The 24,493-nt window shown below is 42.1% G+C and overlaps 1 protein-coding gene across 2 annotated transcripts in view; it reads right to left on the reverse strand.

Annotated features, from left to right (window-relative positions):
- Positions 1-24,493, reverse strand: part of NDRG3 (NDRG family member 3) — an 81,152-nt gene that overhangs the window by 12,090 nt on the left and 44,569 nt on the right. For both annotated transcript variants that reach the window (XM_089680997.1, XM_089680996.1), the window contains exons 4-15: positions 24,233-24,338; positions 21,040-21,160; positions 16,990-17,052; positions 15,045-15,105; positions 11,044-11,130; positions 10,703-10,759; positions 9,756-9,859; positions 9,190-9,252; positions 6,270-6,321; positions 5,965-6,012; positions 1,988-2,023; positions 691-742 (exon numbers count right to left, since the gene is read on the reverse strand). In XM_089680997.1, coding sequence (XP_089537123.1) covers positions 691-742; positions 1,988-2,023; positions 5,965-6,012; positions 6,270-6,321; positions 9,190-9,252; positions 9,756-9,859; positions 10,703-10,759; positions 11,044-11,130; positions 15,045-15,105; positions 16,990-17,052; positions 21,040-21,160; positions 24,233-24,338 — 850 coding nt within the window. The remainder of the gene's footprint in view (positions 1-690; positions 743-1,987; positions 2,024-5,964; positions 6,013-6,269; positions 6,322-9,189; positions 9,253-9,755; positions 9,860-10,702; positions 10,760-11,043; positions 11,131-15,044; positions 15,106-16,989; positions 17,053-21,039; positions 21,161-24,232; positions 24,339-24,493) is intronic.

A 24,493-nucleotide genomic window follows, 5' to 3' on the forward strand; every position in this document is an offset into this window, starting at 1 on the left:
GTACCGTGTCCGCAGTCCATTAGGTCAGAATATTTTTCTCTTCTGGTTTTTCTCCTCTAAAACCTAGGTGGAGTCTTATGGAGTGAAAAATACGGTACTTCCAGTGAATGTTTGCTGAAAGTCACCATTCACAGCTTTATAAGCAAAATGTGGATTGGAAAAAAAAAAAAAAAAAAAAAAAAAAAAAAAAAAAAAAAAGCATATTTTATTATTTCTGTGTATAGTCGGACTAAAATGTGGTTGCTATTACAGAGCATAGTGAAGCTATTTCTAGAATGAATCTCTAAAAGTAAAAATGGGGGGAAAAAGAAAAAAAAAAAAGAAGTACTAAAATATATAAAAAAAAAATCCAGAAGCAAAACGTATCTAAAGATAGAAGGGAACGAATCCTTTTAGGGCCGCTTAAGGTTACTTCATAAGCGACACGGCAGTCACTTTTTTGGGGGGCCCCTTAAAAAAGGGCTTAGAGATCGGGTGCATCACTTGCCCAAAAATAAAGTCACCTAAAGAACAACGGGTTAAAACATTTTTTATGTCCCATTTCTACATACTAAACTCCTTCCAGATAAACAATTCATACAGGAAATGGCAAATCAAATGTTCCAAAGATTAAGATACTGTAATTATTAGACTTAATCAAGGTAAAGCAAACAGAAAAAGAAAAAAACACAAAAAAAAAATCGGACTTACTGTATCCCATTCCTTGTACAAAATACTTTAAAGCCTCTGCCAGCTTTCCAGGCTAAAGAAAAAAAAAAAAAAAAGATAAAAATGATAACAGGACTCTAGTAACAGCGGAGGTAAAAACCCATCGGATGTACACCTATTTAAAATGGATACCACCTTCTAGCTAACAGAATAAAAAAGGGAAAAAAAAACAAAAACCCACACATTAGATTTCTTATTTCACTATTGTACAATACTTTGGCTGAATATACAGTCCTGACCGCTGCACTCTATGTATGCTATGTCGTGTTCCAGTCCTGACCGCTGCACTCTATGTATGCTATGTCGTGTTCCAGTCCTGACCGCTGCACTCTATGTATGCTATGTCGTGTTCCAGTCCTGACGGCTGAACCCCATGTGCTATGTTGTATGCTACATAGTCCTGATGGCTGAACCCCATGTGCTATGTTGTATGCTACATAGTCCTGATGGCTGAACCCCATGTGCTATGTTGTATGCTACATAGTCCTGATGGCTGTACCACATTCATTATGCTGTATATTGCAGAGTCCGAATGAACACGCCTTGCTGCTGAACACGCCTTGCTGCTGAACACGCCTTGCTGCTGAACACGCCTTGCTGCTGAACACGCCTTGCTGCTGAACACGCCTTGCTGCTGAACACGCCTTGCTGCTGAACACGCCTTGCTGCTGAACACGCCTTGCTGCTGAACACGCCTTGCTGCTGAACACGCCTTGCTGCTGAACACGCCTTGCTGCACTAAAGGCAAAGACCACTTCTGCAAGTCCAATTTCACCCTACAAGGGCATTTGCTTTCAGAGCTCATTAAAAAGGACATGAAGCTCTGCTGACTTCCATTATCCAACTATGCGCAAGCAAAAAACGCCTTTTTTTATTTTCCTTGCACATGTGAAAACTTCACCTCATTTACTAAACTCTGGAGAAAATGCCTTTGTAAGTGCAGTAGCACCCTGCAAAGTGCAAAGTCGATTTGGCTAGGTTTTATGTTATACAGTCCTGTGTACATACTATGTTGTATTTTACAAAATCCTGACCACTGCACTCATCTACATGCAATTAGCATTTTCAAAAGGTGGTCATTACCTGCTCTACTAACCAGAGATCACCAACACAAGAAATGAGGGAAGACCACCCCAATGGTGACAGAGTAATAAAATCCAAACAGGTTCTAAACCTTATCTATTCTACCGATAACTAAAGAAAATAATGTGGCTGCATTTTCTCTTTCCGCATCCAAAATACATTTACATGGCTTTCTGAAGAGCAAAAATAGACCAACCTGTACAGCTTGTGGTAATCCTCCACAATCTGCCATCTAGGAATAAATTAAACAGATCATGAGTAAAGTCAGAATGTCCAAATCATTTTTTTTTTATATACATCAATCAAGTGAAGAACTCACAGCTGAATATTTACATTCCCCAGAAGGCAGAATAGTATTCACAAAGACCAAATCACTGTAACAAGGACATCAGATGGAAGTGATAGGCGGCCATTATTCCGGAGTCAGTAATTTCATAGTCAATAGCAGAGCTAATTTCAAGTCAATTATTAAGGGGTCCAAAATCCAACCAAAATTGGATCTTGTGCATCACTATTTTTTTCAATACTAAAAAGGAAAAAAGAAGAAAGAGGAAAGAAGAGGAAAGAAGAGGAAAGAAGAGGAAAGAAGAGGAAAGAAGAGGAAAGAAGAGGAAAGAAGAGGAAAGAAGAGGAAAGAAGAGGAAAGAAGAGGAAAGAAGAGGAAAGAAGAGGAAAGAAGAAGGGTCAAAAGCGCTTTTGGCCTTCCATCTATCAATCACAGTGCACTTCGTTCTGCACTCCTCTGGCCCGTTTTCAGCTGACAGCAGTCTTTAGCCATCACAGAGCCAGTCCAGGCTCTGGAAGGATCCGGGCTTTAACGTTGAGATCCACCCAGATGCATGAACCAGCAGCTGACTCAGCCTCTCAGCAAGCCATTGAGAGCCTGAGCAAGCCTTTCCTACTCCCTCCAAAGCCTGGAGATCCAGTGTGCGCTGGAGGAGCAGAGCCGATGACAGACAGTCATGGGCTCACTGAGGACCAGGACCAGTCTTTGATGCTCATTTCTCGGTCTTACAAATGATAGGGGAGAGATGCAGCATTGAACCAAAGCTGCATCCACCTAGGTGAGTACGCAAGTTTTTTTTTTTTCCCCCTACAGAATCCTGGACCACTCTAAAACACACTGCACAAACCCTGAGTATCTCCAACATTCTGCCTTTCCACACACATGAACCTTAATGGCCCCCCAGTCTTAGTCCGTAGGGTTTAATATTGAGTTGGCCCCGCCCTTTGCAGCTATAACAGCTTCAACTCTTCTGGGAAGGCAGTCTACAAGGTTTAGGAGGGTGTCTATGGGAAGGTTGGACCATTCTTCTAGAAGCACATTTGTGAGGTCAGGCACTGATGTCGGGGGAGGAGGCCTGGCTCGCAGTCTCTGCTCTAATCCATCCCAAAGGTGTTCTATGGGGTTGAGGTCAGGACTCTGTGCAGGCCAGTCTGTAGATGCAGTAAAGAATGCTTGTTATACTCCCTGTGGATCCTAAGGGGTTAATCCTCTGCATTGCATAAAAAAAAAAAAAAAAAAAAAACACAGTTTTAGCCTCCATCTGCACCTCCTCTTGTTCAAAATGTCCACATCTTATCTCCTGATAAAACAGACTGAACCCGTAGCCACATGCTCAGTATAGTGTGTATTGCTAGAGCTTTTTTTTCTTGGGAGTGCACAAGTGATCAGCACAGTGCCAATCAGCACTGTCCAGAGGTCAGGGGTTTTGCATTCTCCTAGAGAATAAAAGAAAACTCCTCCTTTAAGCTTTAACCAGTGCTCTACTGAAGTCACAAGACTGCCCTAACTGCTGATGAGAGAAAAAAAAAGTATTTAGCAGTTTATTTGATAAAATAATTGCACTTCCACATTGTGTGTACTTGTGGGAGACCAGATATCGTGAATGCAAGGTCCTGGGTTTAGTAACACTAAGAATTCCCTTCACTGGAACAAAGCTCAACCACTGAAAAAAAAAAAAAAAAAAAAAAAACCCACACACCATAATCCCCCTCCACCAAAAACTTTACACAATGCAGTCAGGCAAGTACCGTCCTCATGGCAACTGCCAAACCCAGACACATCCATCGGATTGCCAGCGAAGCGCGATTAGTCACTCCAGAGAAAACGTCACTGCTCTAGAGTCCAGTGGCGGCGTGCTTTACACCACTGCATCCGAAACTTTGCATTGCACTTGGTGATGTAAGGCTTGGATGCAGCTGCTCGGCCATGGAAACCCATTCCATGAAGCTCTCTACGCACTGTTGTTGTGCTAATCTGAAGGCCACACCAAATTGAGGTCTTTAGCTATTGACTCTGCAGACAGTTGGCGACTTCTGCGCACTGTGTGCTTCAGCATGCGCCGACCCCGATCTGTCGTTTTACATGGCCTACCACTTAGTGGCTGAGTTGCTGTTCCCAGTTGCTTACACTTTGTAATACCAGTATGGGCTCATTCACACTTGACTAATTTTTAACTCTTGCCAAATGCCCCTATAGCGTTGGACAGGCGTTTGAGGAGCATTAAAAATGCTTCCCTAATGGTATTAACGCTTCGCAAATGCCTCACATGGAATGAAAAATTTGGCAACATTGCATCATTGATTTTTTCCATTCTTCAAGAACAACTTTTTAGAGCCTGGATACTGAATGGAGAGCGTTGTTCAATTTGCCTCTTCAGAATTACCCATAGGTGTTAGATTGGGTTCAAATCTGCATACATACTTGGCCATTGGATCACTTTCACCATGTTAGTCTTCAGAAATTCAACAATGGCCTTAGAGGTGTGCTTTGGATCATTGTCAGGTTGGAAAAAGGGCACAACGACCAAGAGCATGAAGTGATGGTAGCATCTTCTCTTTCAATATAGAGCAGTACATCTGAATTCCTGATACCATCAGTGAAATGCAGCTCCCCGACACCGTCAGCACTCATGCAGCCCCCCAGAAGGACATTGCCACCAGCATGTTTCACTGAAGGCACCATGTATTTTTCTTTGTACTCCTCACCTTTGCAAGGCCATACAGTTTTGAAGCCATTGGTTCCAAAAACATTTATCTTGGTCTCATCACTCCAGAGTACAGAGTCCCAGTAGTCTTTGCCAAGGCCCATTCTGACAATTTCTAGGTGGGCTTTTTTGTGCATGGGATATAGAAGAACCTTCATTCGTGGACTCATCATCTCATCAGAAGACGTTCCTTTCGAGGTATTAACTTCTGTGGACGACCTGGATGTCTGAGACACTTGCAGTTCCACCTTTGTTAAATTTTTGTATCACTTTTGCTACAGTATTCTGGCAGATAAGTAAAGCTTTGCTGATCTTCTTGTAGCCTTGGCCTTGTGTAAAGGAATTTTCTCTCTCAGGGCTTGTGACCCCTCTCTATGTGGCACCATTGCTGACAGCATGAAATGGGAGGGGTTCTTTTTGTTAAGTAACGCCCTTTTATAATCAACTGTCTGCTGGACACCTTTTTAATGAATAATTAGACTTGCCTGGAGTTGAATTCCTAAGGATTTTGTCTAAAATTTAGCTTTGCTCCTAATGCAGACCATACATGTGTCAAATTCCAAACAAATTTTCTTAGAAAATCAGAAATTGAATTTTGAAATCAATGGTGGCAACATGGGATTACAAAACGCACAACCAACCAAGCCTTCAATTTCACCTCATGTTACAGGAAAAAAAAAAAAAAGGAAATACTTGTGGCCAAGAAATTCTTTTCTTTCCAGGTGACGGCTCATGCTCATTTCTTTTTCGATTATATTCTCCCATCATGAATTCAAAATTTGTTAGTTTTTCTCCAAACAATTCCCAACCTGCCTGTTCACTCAAATTCGATTTCTGTGACCCACTAATGATTCGAAAATCTTTTCTAAGAATTTTCGTTCAAACTTCGCAAGAAAAGTCTTTCGGAATTCGACACATGTATGGCCGGGCTTAAGACTTTCATTGGGGTGTATTCATTTTTACAATATGGTCTTGAATGAGTTTGTTAGGAAAAATACTTTGCAAACAAGATTTGTTAATTTTCATACACAATCAATTGCCCACATTTGTGGGAGTATTTTGTGGCAGTGTCCCTTAAAAAAAAAAAAAAAAAAAAGTTGATTCTGAAAGGAATGTAAAGGTTTTCTGAGAAATCTGTTGGGAGATATAGATCCCCCCCCCCCCCCCCCACATACAAGGATACCTTAAGAAGTGTTGTTCTTGTTGGGTCTAATCTTGAGTTACATTCCACCTGGAAAGAAGACATTGTGGTTAAGTTTTCACAGGTATAGCGGGGACTGGATAAAAGTATTCTTCCATTCTATCCCTATGACAGTAGGACAAGAACAGAGGGGGAAAATAGGGATCATTAGAAAAGAAACAGGACAATTAAAACATGGAGGCTTTAACTCTTCTCTTGTGTCCCCTTTTTAGACCCCTCCCCCCAACACAGAGCATAACAGAAGGGAAATTTCCACACCAAAGCAAGTGTCACAAAACGCCACTTACCACAACATCAACTGCAGGAGAATTGTCACCAACCACCAGGAGAGCTGGGCACCTAAAAAAGGCAACACTTCCCTTATCACAATCTTATTGGAAATCTATGAAATTGCACATAGCCCTAAAAAGATACTGACAGATTGCCATCAGCTGATCTGAGATCCTAAAGTATCAGATAAACCCAGCTATCCTCTACAAGGCAAATTACCATGCCTTTGCATGGAACGATAATGTGAACATTTAAAGTTTGCGTCTTCGCAACATGAAGTTTTTTTTTCTTGCCTCAACTAAAAAAAAATAAATTAAAATTTATACACTATATACATACAGTCATGGCCGAAATTGTTGGCACCCTTGATATTTTTCCTGAAAATCAAGTATTTCACACAAAAAAGGTATTGCATTAACACATGTTTTGCTATACACATGTTTATTCCCTTTGTATGTATTGGAACAAATATAAAACAGAGGCAGAAAAGCAAATATGACATAATGTCACACAAAACCCCAAAAATGGGCTGGACAAAAGTATTGGCACCCTTAACTTAATATTTGGTTGCACACCCTTTGGAAAACATAACTGAAATCAGTCGCTTCCTATAACCATCAATAAGCTTCTGACACCTCTCACCCGGAATTTTGGACCACTCTTCCTTTGCAAACAGCTCCAGGTCTCTCTTATTGGAAGGACACCTTTTCCCAACAGCAATTTTAAGATCTCTCCACAGGTGTTCAATGGGATTTAGATCTGGGCTCATTGCTGGCCACTTCAGAACTCTCCAGCGCTTCTTTGCCATCCATTTCTGAGTGCTTTTTGACGTATGTTTGGGGTCATTGTCCTGCTGGAAGACCCAGGATCTTGGACGCAAACCCAGCTTTCTGACACTGGGCCCTACAGTGCGACCCAAAATCCTTTGGTAATCCTCAGATTTCATGATGCCTTGCACACAGTCAAGGCACCCAGTGCCAGAGGCAGCAAAACAACCCCAAAACATCATTGAACCTCCACCATATTTTACCGTAGGTACTGTGTTTTGTTCTTTGTAGGCCTCATTCCGTTTTCGGTAAACAGTAGAATGATGTGCTTTACCGAAAAGCTCTATCTTGGTCTCATCTGTCCACAAGACGTTTTCCCAGAAGGCTTTTGGCTTACTCAAGTACATTTTGGCAAACTGTAGTCTTGCTTTTTTATGTCTCTGTGTCAGCAGTGGGGTCCTCCTGGGTCTCCTGCCATAGCGTTTCATTTCATTTAAATGTCGACGGATAGTTCGCGCTGACACTGATGCTCCCTGAGCCTGCAGGACAGCTTGAATGTCTTTGGAACATGTTTGGGGCTGCTTATCCACCATCCGGACTATTCTGCGTTGCAATCTTTCATCAATTTTCCTCATCCGTCCACGACCAGGGAGATTAGCTACAGTGCCATGGGTTGCAAACTTCTTGATAATGTTGCGCACTGTGGACAAAGGCAAATCTAGTTCTCTGGAGATGGACTTGTAACCTTGAGATTGTTGATATTTTGCCACAATTTTGGTTCTCAGGTCCTCAGACAGTTCTCGTCTCCTCTTTCTGTTGTCCATGCTTAGTGTGGCACAGACAGACACACAATGCAAAGGTTAAGTGAACGTCTCTCCTTTTTATCTGCTTTCAGGTGTGATTTCTATATTGCCCACACCTGTTACTTGCCCCAGGTGAGTTTACAGGAGCATCACATGCTTGTAACATTCTTATTTATCCGCAGTTGTGAAAGGGTGCCAATACTTTTGTCCAGCCCATTTTTGGAGGTTTGTGTGACATTATGTCGAATTTGCTTTCTTTCCTCCCTTTTTTTGTTTTGTCCCAATACACACAAAGGGAATAAACATGTGTATAGCAAAACATGTGTTAATGCAATACGTTTCGTGAGAAATACATGATTTCCTGGAGAAATATCAAGGGTGCCAACAATTTCGGCCATGACTGTATATATATACATACACACACAAACTAAAAATATATATATACATACACACACACACTTTTTTTTTTTAAAGGTCTTTGCGTTACCACATTGTCAAGGAATCAACACTGTGCCCAAAATTCCAGCAATTTAGCGGGTAGGACAACTTCCGCTTTGAATCGCCTAGGTCAGCCTCTCTCAACCTTTTCAATGCAGAGGAACCCTTGACATAACTTTTGGGTCTCGGGGAACCCCTGCTAAAAATGGCTTAATCTACAAGTCATGATACATTAGTGTGATAGAGGTAAGAATGCTCCTTACACTTGGTCATTGGGAAGAATTACACCCTTACAGACAGTTAGAAAGACCAATGGGGTCAGTGGGAACTTACCCAAAGGGCAAAAACTGCTCAAGGAACCCCTGGCAACCTCTGGAGGAACCCTAGTTGAGAAACCCTGGCCTAGGCGATAACAGCGGAAGTGGGATCTGGTACCTGTCAAAAAACAAGTACCCGCTACTCAAAAGCTGCCAATTCCTCATGGGGAAGGAGGAATCCGTAATTAAAGAGGAACTTTCCCTTTTGGGTGGAGCTCTGCTTTAATGAAGTAAAACTCTGCTGACTTCCATCATCCAATCATGTGCAAGCAAGCTGTTATTTTCCTTGCATGCGATTGGTAAAATTTCGCTTAGCAAGAAATACCCACATTCACCAAGCCAAGTGAAAATTCCCTTGGAAAGCTAACAGCCCATTTGCCTTTGGTAAAATCAACCCTTATGGGTTTGAAAACGTTTCTGTAGCTTTTCAAGAATTCTTACAAGGAACTGATTTTGCAGAGGTATTCTTGCAAACACATAGGCATCTAAGGTAATCAGTGACGCAGCTGAAATAATCAAAAACTTAACCAAAAAGTGCCTTTCTGGTGAAATGGTCACATGACATACACATAGGGAAATGACATGCATCTCTGGATTGCAAAAGTTACTTACTTGAGCGTTCCCACTGAATTATTCGATGCAAGAACCGGTCTTTCTATGTCAAGATCTTTGCGGCTGGTTAATGGAAAAAAAAAAAAAAAAAAAGGATAATGCTTTTCATGATAACAAGGATTACCATGGACTGATAGATCTCAGAAGTAAATACAAAATGTGACTCTAAAAACATTCCACTTGCAAAAAGGAAAGGAAATATTAAAAAAGTCTAATTCCAACCCCAAACCTTCATTTCCCTACATGATTCTGATTTGTTTGTATACATAAAAGTTTTTAAATATCATCTGACATATCACATGACACAGGGTCCCCTCCTTTGCATCTAGTATTGTGTAGTGGATGAGGAGTCACACTGATGCAGTCAGCATAGCTCCCCCCCATGGGGTGTGTCCGTGACAGTCTGGATGACGCCGGGCGCCACTCAGTCCAGAAGAGGACTAGCTCTGGAGCCTAGTCTTCAGGAACCATGCTGGTGAGTTGAATACTGCAGCTAGAACTACATTTTTTATTTTTTAAACACACACTATACTGAAAATGGGCCTTGATTGACCCGGCACGATTACCTATTATAAGAATTCAAGAAAAGCTGAAGGTTTTCTTGGTTGATGTCTTGAGCAATATGTAATCTGTAGGTCTGAATGAGATCTAGATTTGATTGAAGTTCATCCTGTGAGAAACATACAAAGGTTACTGAAAATAAGACAAATGAGATTAATGAAAAACCAGTAACACTGGAGAGAGGTCTGGTGTACAAGAAAAGACAGCAAGCCACTAGAAAATAATTTGTTGAATTATAGCCGTGTCACAGGAAACAGAAAATAAATCTAATAAAAAGAACCACACACACGCTCATTTCATTTCAATCAAAAATACTTAAAAAGGTTTTAGATTTTTTTTTTCTTCATCACACACCTCAGTGACAGTTTCTCAAGTCTTAGTGGCTATACAGCAAAGCATTGTTACCATGTAAAAAGAAATTCTAACTAATATATTTGTACCCTTGTTTTGTTTAGGCAAACCTACCCATTGAAAATGCTGCAATATCTGTTCTGGTGTGTCCCAACAAAAAAACCCCAAAAAAAAAAATATAAATAAAAGCCAAAAAAAAAAAACCAGTAAACACAAAACAAAAACAAACAAACAAAACAAAAAAAACAAAAAAAACAAACACCTATTGACCATGCCAGTAAACCCCTGCTTTGATGACTAACCAGTTACGATTATTCCCAGTTCTCTGTGGGCTAGAAAACATCTCCCCCTATGTTATGCAACAAGAGGGGGTTGGTTCTGTAGTCCTAACATTTTCTGTCCCAAGACAACATTGCATCTCCATAGAGTACAGTGGGTGAGCATTCTTATCCTAGGAAAGGAAGTGTGTGAATGGTAGGATCACTGGGAGAAAAAAAAAAAAAAAAAACCTGAAAAATAACTAAGCGCCTACAAGTACGGTGAAATGTACCAAGTTTTGTTCTTGGGTTTAGATTAAGTAGATCAGGATAACTATACTTACATATCCAAAGAGGTGAGCCAGAACAATGTCCACAACATTAGATGTCCATCCAGAAAGCTGTAACAGAAGGACACATTGAAGAAAAAGGCACATGTTCACATGTTCAATCAGTCCGAACATCCTCTCTTCTATAACTAGACCGAAGACTGTCAAGTTAGGGACTCCGCATAAAAACCATTATATTTCTTGCCATACCCACAACCTATCTCATGGCCAAGGGCAGCCACCAATCCAGCCTTTCCCATTCAGCAGCGCCAAATCTGGTGTCAATGGGTACCTCAACTTTCTGCATACAAAAAGTAGCACAAACCAGTCTTTTCCTGAAGATAAAAATTCTGTACCTTGGAAGCCGCCCAATCAATCCATCCCTTGGCACAGGGGTCAATGTTGATGAGTACAAGGCCCTCCACCAGTTCAGGGTGGTCAAGCTGCATTGGAGAAAAAAAAAAAAAAGTCTTGTAAAATATTCGAGCAGATCTAAGACAACTACATTGAACACAGGCATGAGCACAAACGGAACATGAAATCTTTAGCTAGGATCACTCTAAAGGTCTCATTCTCAAGACCCAGCAGGGGTCCCTGGCAATTTGCTGCAGGTAGAGGCCCCCCTTTTGAAGCAATGGGTGCTTGCAGGTTCAGCAGCTAATCACTGCCACTCACATGCAACTGGTGAAGCAGAGATTACCTGCTAATAATTGGCCCTGGGTGCAGACTGTTTGCATCCAGGGCCGAACATTTGCAGGTAATCGCTCCATGAACAATTACAAGTGTGTTGTCAGCTTTCCATTATTTTCATTGGGGCTTCTGCCACACTTACTCAGTGTTAACGCCAGGCGTGTTTAGTGTCAATCATTTATTCTGGCCTTAGAAATGAATTAACTTAGCCAATGAAATAAAGCCCAAATACCTGACGTGGCTAAATGTCCCTAAAAGCCTCAAGCATTTTTTCTGACAAAATGCCACTGCCAAGAGGAATGGTGTTTAGGAGAGTTAGAAAAACATTCAGAGTGCATAAAGCCTAACTCTAGGTTCACACCTATGTTTTCTGCGGAAACGCAGTACAGTCCATTTAATATGATTTCTTATGGAACATGCTCACATCTGCGCATTTTCACCCGTTGCGTTTTTTTGGAAAGGGTCAGGGACTTTTTTGAACGCAAAAAGTTGCTTTTTTGGTTCTATAGACTTCAATGGAAATGCTGCAGAAAAGCATGTATTGCATTTTAAAATCTGCTGAGCAACAAGGAGGAAAAAAAAAAAAAAAAAAAAAAAAAAAAAAAAAAAAAAAAAGGGTGAGCCGTTTTCTGCATTGCGTTTTTGCACCACCCTTTTTTTTTGCTGCAGTGTGCCATCTTTAGGGCTGTAGAAATGTATACCATTGGTCTCTGGTCATGTGTTGTGGTTTACTGTGTGCTATGTACAGAAACATTTATTTATTTTTTGAAAGGACAAACTGTTTAAGGCTAGGTTCACATCTATGCAGGTTGCGTTTGAGCAGTTTTCTGCATTGCGTTTTTGCACCAAACGCAACCTGCATAGATGTGAACCTAGCCTTAAACAGTTTGTCCTTTCAAAAAATAAATAAATGTTTCTGTACATAGCACACAGTAAACCACAACACATGACCAGAGACCAATGGTATACATTTCTACAGTCCTAAAGATGGCACACTGCAGCAAAAAAAAAAAAAAAAAAAAAAGTACTACTGCGATCTGGACATCCACCTAATTTGCCCTCAACTTGCAGTTCATCTGCGGTGCAAACACATTAGTTTAACAGCAGTTGTCAGTGGTGTACCCCAAGATTCAGTGTTATTAGTGGGGGACCCTAGGGTTCAGCGTTGAGACCGTTTAATATATTTATAAATGATATAGGGTCTGGGATTATAAATCACATTTCAGTCTCTGCAGATGACACCAAGCTGTGCCGGGAGAATAACGTCCTTACAGGATGTCTCCAATTTACAAGCCGACCTCAATGCTCTGTGTAATTGGGCAACTATGTGACCAATGAGGTTTAATGTTGATAAATGTAAGGTTATGGACTTGGGGGCTAAGAATATGCATGCATCATACATACTAGGGGGGGTACAACTGGGGGAATCAATGGTGGAGAAGGATCTGGGAGTTCTGGTAGATCAGAAGCTTAATAATGGCAGCAATGCCAAGCTGTGGATTCTAAAGTGAGCAAAATCCTCTCTTGTATTATATAAGAGAGAGAGAGAGAGAGAGAGAGAGAGAGAGAGAGAGAGAGAGAGAGAGAGAGAGAGAGAGAGAGAGAGAGAGAGAGAGAGAGAGAGAGAGAGAGAATCCCCCCCCGGTACAAATCATTAGTAATACCTCATCTGGAATATGCAGTTCCGTTTTGGGCACCTCACAAAAGAACATTGGGGAACTGGAGAAAGTACAGAGAAGGGCAACCAAACTGATAAGAGGCATGGAGGAGCTCAGCTATGAGGAAAGATTAGAGGAACTGAATTTATTCTCTCTTGAGAAGAGGAGATTAAGGGGGGGATATGATCTCCATGTATAATACATAAGGGGGGGATATGATCTCCATGTATAATACATAAGGGGGGGATATGATCTCCATGTATAATACATAAGGGGGGGATATGATCTCCATGTATAATACATAAGGGGGGGATATGATCTCCATGTATAATACATAAGGGGGGGATATGATCTCCATGTATAATACATAAGGGGGGGATATGATCTCCATGTATAATACATAAGGGGGGGATATGATCTCCATGTATAATACATAAGGGGGGGATATGATCTCCATGTATAATACATAAGGGGGGGTTATGATCTCCGTGTATAATACATAAGGGGGGGTTATGATCTCCGTGTATAATACATAAGGGGGGGATATGATCTCCGTGTATAATACATAAGGGGGGGATATGATCTCCATGTATAATACAATAAGGGGGGGAATATGATCTCCATGTATAATACAATAAGGGGGGGAATATGATCTCCATGTATAATACAATAAGGGGGGGGGAATATGATCTCCATGTATAATACAATAAGGGGGGGGATATGATCTCCATGTATAATACAATAAGGGGGGGGGATATGATCTCCATGTATAATACATAAGGGGGGGGGATATGATCTCCATGTATAATACATAAGGGGGGGGGATATGATCTCCATGTATAATACATAAGGGGGGGGGGGATATGATCTCCATGTATAATACATAAGGGGGGGGATATGATCTCCATGTATAATACATAAGGGGGGGATATGATCTCCATGTATAATACATAAGGGGGGGGGGGGGTTATGATCTCCATGTAAAATACATAAGGGGGGGATATGATCTCCATATAAAATACATAAGGGGGGGATATGATCTCCATATAAAATACATAAGGGGGGGATATGATCTCCATGTAAAATACATAAGGGGGGGGGGGGGATATGATCTCCATGTAAAATACATAAGGGGGGGGGGGGGGGATATGATCTCCATGTAAAATACATAAGGGGGGGGGATATGATCTCCATGTAAAATACATAAGGGGGGGGGATATGATCTCCATGTATACTACATAAGGGGGGGATATGATCTCCATGTATACTACATAAGGGGGGGATATGATCTCCATATATAATACATAAGGGGGGGATATGATCTCCATGTATAATACATAAGGAGGGATAGGATCTCCATGTATAATACATAAGGGGGGATATGATCTCCATGTATAATACATAAGGGGGGATATGATCTCCATGTATAATACATAAGGGGGGATATGATCTCCATGTATAATACAATAAGGGGGGGATATGATCTCCATGTATAATACAATAAGGGGGGGGATATGATCTCCATGTATAATACATAAGGGGGGGATATGATCTCCATGTATAATACATAAGGGGGGATATGATCTCCATGTATAATACATAAGGGGGGGATATGATCACCATGTATAATACATAAGGGGGGATATGATCTCCATGTATAATACATAAGGGGGGATATGATCTCCATGTATAATACATAAGGGGGGGATATGATCTCCATGTATAATACATAAGGGGGGGATATGATCTCCATGTATAATACATAAGGGGGGGATATGATCTCCATGTATAATACATAAGGGGGGATATGATCTCCATGTATAATACATAAGGGGGGATATGATCTCCATGTATAATACATAAGGGGGGGGGGGATATGATCTCCATGTATAATACATAAGGGGGGTATAATCTGGATGGACTTTTGTCCTTTTTTCAGCCAAACTAACTATGTAACACAAGTCTGAACAGGCTGAATTTATTTTTACTATAAAAATACATATACTTACTGCAAATTTGGACAACACATAGGCACCGGCTCCAACCCCAATCCCTATGACAGACTTTAGGCTGAAAAAAAATAAAAATCAAATCAATCAAAAACCCCCAGTAAACTAAAATATACTTTAGATAATGGCTTTTCTAAAATTCCTCAACAAGGGAATGCATCTGTAATGGAAATATTGCGGCACAGCAGCATCTTTTAGCTCCCAGGGAAGGTATGGAAGAAGTGGGTCTGCGATAAGGTAGATACAATGGCATTGCTGCATCCTGGCAGCCCATAGAAGGCTGGTTACAACGTGTGATGTTAAGCTAGCACCAGTTTGTTATAGGATGGCGTATTCTATGAATGAACAAAACGATACCCAGCTCCAGTCCTCAATGCTAGTCACAAGTCCATGTTTTTTTGTTTGCTTTCAGATCTGACTAAAGTTATCTGCACATTAGCCATAAAAAAAAAAAAAAAAAAAAAAGTACTGGACTGGCTATACAGCACATAAATCTGAATTGTTCATACAATGCATTGATAGATGGGGTCCATCTAGTAACTGAAAAGGATAAAGTTCACTTTTTAGAAAACACACACCTGACTGGACGGTGTAAGATTTCTGGAATCATTCTTTGCATCTTAAAAATCACCCTCATTTATCCCTATTGACAGTCTGTGCGGTTAAGATCTGTGACCACCCTGTGCAGAATGTCCTGTGACCCAACAGTGCAGTCATAGACACGCCCCCATCTCTCACACACAGCAACATTACATTACAACACTAACAAAATCGCAGAGATAATTCATGAATTAAACATTGGAGAGTGATAAAGCTATGATAGGGGGTTTATTTGGGACTTTGTTACCCATCTACTTTAAAACAGTAAAAAAAAAATCCAAATAAAAAAAAAAATAAATAAATTGCCAGTTCAGCTGCAATACATTTAATTTTCTAGAGCAGTGGTTCTCAACCACCAGGTCATGGCCTCCACTTTAAATCTCCATCAGCTGCAGCTTCTTGACCTCCCACAATACCCCCTCCCCCGACCTCCCATACTGGCCCGCAATGCCCTCATCCTCTCAGTGACCCCAGCCTACTGCAGAGAATTCAGCACTCCACAGTGCCCTCAACCACCAACAGTGTCCCATCTTGCCCCTGAACCAGGCCTGACCAGAGGGCACACCAGACATTTGCCTGGTGCCACCTGGATAGGAGGGGCGGCACATAGAGGAACTGGACTGTACATGTCTCACCTGCCACCACCGAGTGCCTGCTTCTCCTCCTCTCCCTCCTGCAGACACAGTGACAGCATGTGAGAAATGCAGTCCGGTTCCTCTATATGCTGCCCAGAAGCCCCTCTTATCCATCTCCTGCTGCTGTATGCTACCACTGCAATTTCCCCCCTCCCTCCCCCCCGCAACAATGCTGTTGGGTTCTGTAAGGATAGAATGTCCATTGTTCTGACAGTTTCTCTCCCCCCACCAGGGGCAGGAGAGAAGAAAAGCTGGTTTTTCACCTCCTCCCACCCTCTCCTCCTGCGTTAGCCTGCTCCTTCCCCACACACCAAACGGGAAAAAAAAAAAAAAAAAAATTACATACATAAAAGATAAATATACACACACACACACACACACACACACACACACTTTTTTTAAACACGATTGCGGGTGTGTTTCTTTTTTTTTTAAGTTGATACCCTGAAATCAGTTTTCAAAACGTGGTGTGATGTTCAGATCCGATTCTAGTGCGGACCAATAAAAATTAAAAAAAAAAAAAAGTCCTGCTCTATGCACAAAATGTATGGCTCAAATCGCACCGCACAGAATTTGCGCAGGAATATACAGTGCAGTTCCTGTGCGAATCACATGCGGTATGTTGCACTGCACAAGTGTGATCCCAGGCTAAGTGTATATGTCCAGCAAAATGTATCCTAGATTTACATAAACAATCACTTATTTCTTACCTCAAGTGTGTTAGGACAGCAGGTAACATCTCAGCCAAGTCATCCATTGTAGGATACTGGTATCTGGAATAGACAAAAAACGGCTATAAAAAGAAGAAATAAATTATACAGCTACATGCATCAATATATACACCAAAGCAAAATCCATCAAGATAAATATATAACCAACAATGACAGGACAACCCACATAATATAAAACATTTTCCAGCATACGTGCCAATTTTTTTTTTTAGAACAATACATAAAAACATGTAAAAGACGACAGATGGTGCTCTGTATAACACGTTTAATAATGCTAAAAAAAGTAAAAAAAAAAAAAAAAAAAAAGGAGCACATCAAGCGCCATCAATAGCACTCCAACAAACACAAGGCTCTGTACCCATCTCCTTCACACTGCAATCCCCATTCACTATGGCTGCGGGATGACATCACAGGCGTGGCTCCACCCCCTATCCGTTACGTCCGTAGGCAGGACATCCTCAGTAGGATCTTTACATTTATTATTTGAACATAGATTGATTTAGGATAGGTTGTGCTACACTTTGGTTTGATGTTGGGGGTGTAGTGAGTTCACCGATTGTGTATATGCTTGCAACTGGCAATTTATGTGAATATTTTACACAGTATGCAGAAATTAGGGGCCATCAGAAGCCTTCTGAGCTGCGCTGTACAATGGCTGCTGTATAAGTTCATTGTGCTGTGGCATTTGGTTCCTAAATCCCTACCTCACTTGCTGCAAAAAACCACTTCACAATCCTGCCAGGGCAGTCTATAAGATGCATTCAAACAAATATCCTGGCATTGGCCAAAACATTTGATACTTTTAGATTGGAGCCAGACGATCTAAACAGTCCTAGGAAACCCAACACCCAATTAAAAAAACTTAAAAAAAAAAAAATCTAGCTGATTGCAAAGCCATCAACATATAGAACCATAGAACAGTTTCGGGAGTCTCCAGCCTTTCTCAAGTTCAAATCAAACAGTCATTCTATGGTTTTTTTTTGTTGTGTTGTACAAGGATATTTTTGGATAAAAAGTTTCCATTACGGCCCTGCATTCCCAGTGCTCTTTTGATCTATATGCGAATAACTATCTAGATGTAAACCTAGACCCCTTCTTTAACATTGCGGTACCTTAACCTCCCTAGCAGTCTGATTATGTCCATATTTCTGTGCTCGAAGCGGTACATTATTTAGCATGGAAATATGTAGTTTTTTTATTGTAGGCCTGTAATTTTTAGGAATAACTCACTGAAATCTGTCCGAACAAGAGTCTAGTAAACATCCCGGATATGATAAAATTTGAAACACAAAATCATAAATTAGAATTTAATAATCATAAAAAAAATTAAAATTCAATAATATACTCAAATCAAAAACACTGAATTTTGAAATATAGCGCCAAGTTCACACATCACTGCACAACGTCGCAAAATCGTTTTCAGTGTCCGACGACGAATTTCCCCACGAATCATTATCACTCAATTCTGCAAGTGTTCTCTAGCCGGTCTAAAACGGCTTTTGACCTAAAAGGGACGCTTTTTGGACACCATGGACATTTCTCAGTTTCCAGACAGAAAGAACAGTAAAAATGCAGGCAAGGCGCTGGACAAAATGTGAAATTGTTTGCTACAGTAATGTTTTACTATGTGATTTTAGTGAATGTCAGTAAATCACAAGATAAGTGAGCGCTTAAAATAGATGATAAAAATGAATAAAATTGAATAAAAATGAGACAATAGCAGCTGAACACCAAAAAAAGGTACCGTATAAACCTCCAAAATAATCAGAATACATAAAGGGGGAGGTGCAGCGCTAACTTAATGTGCTTAGAGCATATACACACATTTATGTAAAACAGTATTAAGGTGCAAATAAAGTGCAATAAAGATGACTATCGATAATTAAACATAGTCCATAACGTGATCAAGAAAGATCCCAAGAAGATCTTCAAAGAACCCCAATGGCTGGATTCGTGGGTGAGGTGATAAATGTGTAAAGATTGCGCACTCACCAGATACGCAATCCAAATGCGCATTCAAAGCAGATATTCTCAGGACATCCTAGGATCCTCATATGGGTCTGGTCAGATCTGGTCAAGAGCCCCTTGCCACTTTATAGTATTGCCACACATGAATGAAAAAAGGCCGCTCTGCAGATGTGAATGGCTCCCACCGGAGTCCAAAGAACAAAAGGAGGCCAAATAGTGTGATACCTTAATGGCAAAGGGGTATTTATTCCCAAAAAATACACAATACAGGCAGGAGCAGGAAAGATACTGACCATGCATATAAGTTTGCAAATGGCCGCCGGGGCCCTCGTGGTGCCGGTCGGCCTAAAGGGAGCGGCTACAGCGGTGTGACGTCACGCCGACCGGCGCCACGAGGGCCCCGGCGGCCATTTGCAAACTTATATGCATGGTCAGTATCTTTCCTGCTCCTGCCTGTATTGTGTATTTTTTGGGAATAAATACCCCTTTGCCATTAAGGTATCACACTATTTGGCCTCCTTTTGTTCTTTGGGCTCCAATGGGAGCCATTCACAACTGCAGAGCGGCTTTTTTTCATTCAATACTATAAAGTGGCGAGGGGCTCTTGACCAGATCTGACCAGACCCATATGAGGATCCTAGGATGTCCTGAGAATATCTGCTTTGAATGCGCATTTGGATTGCGTATCTGGTGAGTGCGCAATCTTTACACATTTATCACCTCACCCACGAATACAGCCATTGGGGTTCTTTGAAGATCTTCTTGGGATCTTTCTTGATCACGTTATGGACTATGTTTAATTATCTATAGTCATCTTTATTGCACTTTATTTGCACCTTAATACTGTTTTACATAAATGTGTGTATATGCTCTAAGCACATTAAAGTTAGCGCTGCACCTCCCCCTTTATGTATTCTGTTTAGTGAATGTCACTTTATTTTCAAATTTCCCGCCAGTTCCATCCCCGTACGTCCCAACGTCGCAGGGAACACAACCCAGAAGACAGATGCCGGCATCGGCCGGGGGACATTGCAGGGGGGACATCGCGGGAGCGCAGGACAAGGTAAGAGAAGAACAGATCCCGGAGCAACGCCGCATGGTAAGCCTGAGTGTAGCTCAGGGTTACCGCTTTTGATGCTGAAACTTTACCCCGAGCTACACTCGGGAATACCGCCAGGGAGGCTACTGAACTCCTGTTCTTGGTATTCCTACCACTTCCGACAACTCCCCATCTCACCTTTCCAAGGTTCTTTGTCCATCGTCATCTGTTCTCATCCCTTGAGACACAGCCATTTTTGGTTTTCATTTAATTTTTTCTATAAACCCTTTGAATTCTTTTTTTGCCATGTTGTGCTTACTGTATGCATTGTAAGACTTTTAATTACAAAAAAACAAAAAAAAAAAAAACTTAAATAAAAATAGTGAAAGTGTATAAACTGGCAGCTCTATGGACACAGAAGTAATGAACATGCATCTTCTCAAATTCTGTGTTAAAACTATCCAACCACTACAATGTAGCCCCCCCCCCCCTCTTCAAAGATAAGGGTGCCTTCAGGTGGACATGAAAAATTGAATCCTATAGAAGGATGCCATTATTTCTTATAACTCTTAAAGATGTATAGGATAGAAGATACAACTACTGAAAGAAAAATCAAAGGCATGATCACTAGAAGGTTATGAATATTTTACAAGAGCCTTTTCAATGTAAAGCGACTCATTCAAGGGGGGGGGGGGGGGGACCCCACACATCCCTCCCAATTTCCCTGCAAGGTAACCAGTCGGGGTTAGGACTTGGCCATCATGCTAACCCTGCAGCTTCTAATATAGTGATCCACTTGACTGGAGACAATTACGCTAGTCAGGATTTTGGACCTCGCTGGATACCTGATCCAGGTCAGTGGTTTTAAACTAACCAGTCAAAAGTTCCAGCATGACAGCAAAGCAGCTAAATCCACATCAGCAGCTTCCGGATTTTTCCACTTCTAGTGCACCCATCAAGGAGCCCAATTCATTCGGACACATTGGCTGAACAGCCACAGAACTCAGAGCCAGTATACGCACCCAGATGGAAATGAAGGCGCTCCCATCTGCTGTCCGGGGGCATCCACATGGCAAACTGCAAAATGCTGTGTGATTTCATGCATGTCTTCATAGTTGAAAAATGTGTTGAAGCAAGATTTGTCTATAAAAAGATAAGAATTTTGTTACATTCCACATCAAAAATGAATAAAACCAACGATTCTGCAGCATGAAGAAAAAAAACACAACATAAATCTAGTGATCTGCCAGATGATCACTCCCAACTGGCAGTGATCACTGACTAGGTATCCTGTGTTAATCATCTTCTGTGACATCCCTGCTGCTGTCACTGCAATGCACATTATAATGCATGTTAGCACTCGCATGTTGGGGACTCTTTCACAGCAAGACACGTCATAAGAGCTGATCTGCAAAGCAATGGATGCAGGGCAAAACAGCCAATAAATTGTACAGAAAATCAAGGAAAATGATTCAATTCAGTGTTACATGGGCAGAGCCATGGTTGAAATATATTATAGGTAGACCCGGCTCCAAGTGTATGTCACTACCTCTGATGACAAAAAAGGAGGCACTCACCAGACAATAAGGTCTTTGATGTTTGCGGAGGAGCACTTAAATGGTTAAGAGCAGAGGTCTCCAAACTTTCCAGACAACAGGCCAAGTTTACTGCCCTTCAGCTTTTTTTTTGGGGGGGGGGGGGGGGGAATAGGGAGTGTCAGTGTGGCCAGTGGGAGTAGTAACAGTCTTGGCATGGATGTCCCATCGTTGGGATCAGTGGGGGGATTACTGCCTCTATGTTGGCATCAGCAGGGGGGAGATAGTGCCTGATCTCCTAGATTGTAAGCTCGAAAGAGCAGGGCCCTCGAACCCCTCGTGTATTGTATTGTTACTGTCTTGTCTCATGTTCTGTCCCCCTTGCTACTGTACAGTGCTGAGCAAACCTTTTGGCGCTATAAAAATACTGTATAATTATAATAATCATTGGCATTGGGGAGAGGGGAATAGTATCCCATCGTTGGCAGTGGAAGGAATAGTGTCCCATTACTCAGGTCAGTTGCAGAAGTACTGCCCCATCATTGAGGTCAGTTGGGGGTGGGAAAATAGTGCCCAAGGCCTGGATAAAAGCAAGCAAAAAAGGACCACAATGGGCCCCCAGTTTTGGAGACCACTGGTTAAGAGCATTAAATACAGCCATTGCATTGAGAGAAAAAAAAAATCCCCATCAGGACTTAAGCAGTTGAGGTTAATAAAGTTAACAATGCACTATGGGACCCGTGTTACAGTGGTAGTAAACTCGTTTTTGGGATTTTTACCCACCGGTGAGCTTTTACATACAGCTTACCTTTGGGTAAAATGAGTATCTTCTAAACATGCACCATTTAGGAGATATTCCATCATGCACCAGCCGATGTCACAGGCACATGCGCACTGAAGGAACAGCACTCGTACAGTTCTTCAGAGCTCTGTGCAATGCCTGGGACTCCCACTCTTGCTGCGTGTCAAGGTAAGCATTTCATAATGTGCTAGGGTGCATTGCATACTAGCAAATTACCGTATTTTTCGCTCCATAAGATGCACTTTTTTCCCCCAAAAAAGGGGGGAAAATGGCAGTCTTATGGAGCGAATATAAAGCGGCCAGCCCGGTATTTCTGCCGCCACCATGTCAGAATACCGGGCTGGCCGCTCAGCTGTTCTCTCCTGCAGGGCCTTATCTGTTCCTTGCTCCAGCGCTGCACAGTCTTCCTGCGCTGGCTTCTGTGACAGCCGGGTGCCCACTGTGCATGCGCTGCGCTTTGTGAATGGTCCGGTGTCTTCTGGGACACATAACAGGTCCCAGAAGGCACCGGGCCATTCACAAAGCGCAGCGCTTCTCGCGCATGCGCAGTGGGCACCCGGCGCGGGAAGAAGAGGGAAGGACAACTCCGCAGAAGTGGGAGCGGGTACCTGTCAAAATTCAGGTACCCGCTCCCCTCCCTCCCCAAAGGTCAGCAGTCTCTGGTTATTCCCTGCACTGTCCGCAGTCTCTGGTCGTCCCCTGTACTGTGTCCGCAGTCTCTGGTCGTCCCCTGTACTGTGTCCGCAGTCTCTGGTCGTCCCCTGTACTGTGTCCGCAGTCTCTGGTCGTCCCCTGTACTGTGTCCGCAGTCTCTGGTCGTCCCCTGTACTGTGTCCGCAGTCTCTGGTCGTCCCCTGTACTGTGTCCGCAGTCTCTGGTCGTCCCCTGTACTGTGTCCGCAGTCTCTGGTCGTCCCCTGTACTGTGTCCGCAGTCTCTGGTCGTCCCCTGTACTGTGTCCGCAGTCTCTGGTCGTCCCCTGTACTGTGTCCGCAGTCTCTGGTCGTCCCCTGTACTGTGTCCGCAGTCTCTGGTCGTCCCCTGTACTGTGTCCGCAGTCTCTGGTCGTCCCCTGTACTGTGTCCGCAGTCCATTGGTTCAGAATATTTTTTCTTGTTTTTCGCCTCTAAAACCTAGGTGCGTCTTATGGTCAGGTGCGTCTTATGGAGCGAAAAATACGGTATATTGTCTTGCAGGGGTTTTTTTTTTTTTTATATATAAAGCTTTACTTCTTTAATACCCCTTTAAGGCTATTGTCTCCTGAAGACCAACATCACTCCATCAGGAGAAGATGGTCTTCAAGCCTTAACAGGTCCCCCAGTGCATTCTGTTACTATTGTTATAACATGGACCACTCAAGTCTTGTAAAAGGAGGCTTTTTCTCCCCCCAAGAAACAGGGGTGGCCGTATTTGAGGTTCTTAACCATGAAATGTTTCAAAAAGTCCTTCAACCGTGATGAACTTTTGTACCAGGCGCTCATTTGTATACATCCAAGAATGCTTGTTTGGGGCCATCTTGCATGGAGTCAACCTGATTCACCCAAAAAAGCCAGACTGCCACACTTACTGGCAAGCTGTGGTGGGGACCATGAAATCAAGACATCACCAGACCCCCTTTGTAGGTGGCCAAAAAACAGCTTTAACAGGTGAGAACACTTTACTCAACATAAGACTGGCCATGTACATGAGACAAGCCATGTTTGCTCATTACCAATGCAAAGCCGTACTTCCTGCTTAGCGATGCAGAGAAACAACAAAGTTTTACAGTTCCTCTTTATGCCTCACTCAATTTTATATGGCCATTTCACAAACCATACAAAACAAAAAGCACAATTAAAAAAAAAAAAAAAAAAAAAACCCCAAAAAATTAGCATCTTACGATTCAGGCCAATGTCATGGTACGTCAGGATCACTGGTCTATTTCCTTTTGGGACGCCACGCATTGTGACATGCAGCACACCATGAGCAGTCTCAATATCATGTTCCTACAGGAAAAAAAAGGGAAGTTGCACATGTAATAAAATGTTTTTCACCTCCTACATCAGGATTTAAAATTACAAGCCTACATAGCACTTTTTACCCTCCTGGTGCATAAGCTGCAGCCCTTGGTGCCCACATAGCCCCTGCAGTAACTACAGAG

The sequence above is a fragment of the Staurois parvus genome, unplaced genomic scaffold (assembly GCF_062004578.1).
Source record: "Staurois parvus isolate SC_StPar_1 unplaced genomic scaffold, SC_StPar_1.0 ptg000255l, whole genome shotgun sequence".
NCBI lineage: Eukaryota > Metazoa > Chordata > Amphibia > Anura > Ranidae > Staurois > Staurois parvus.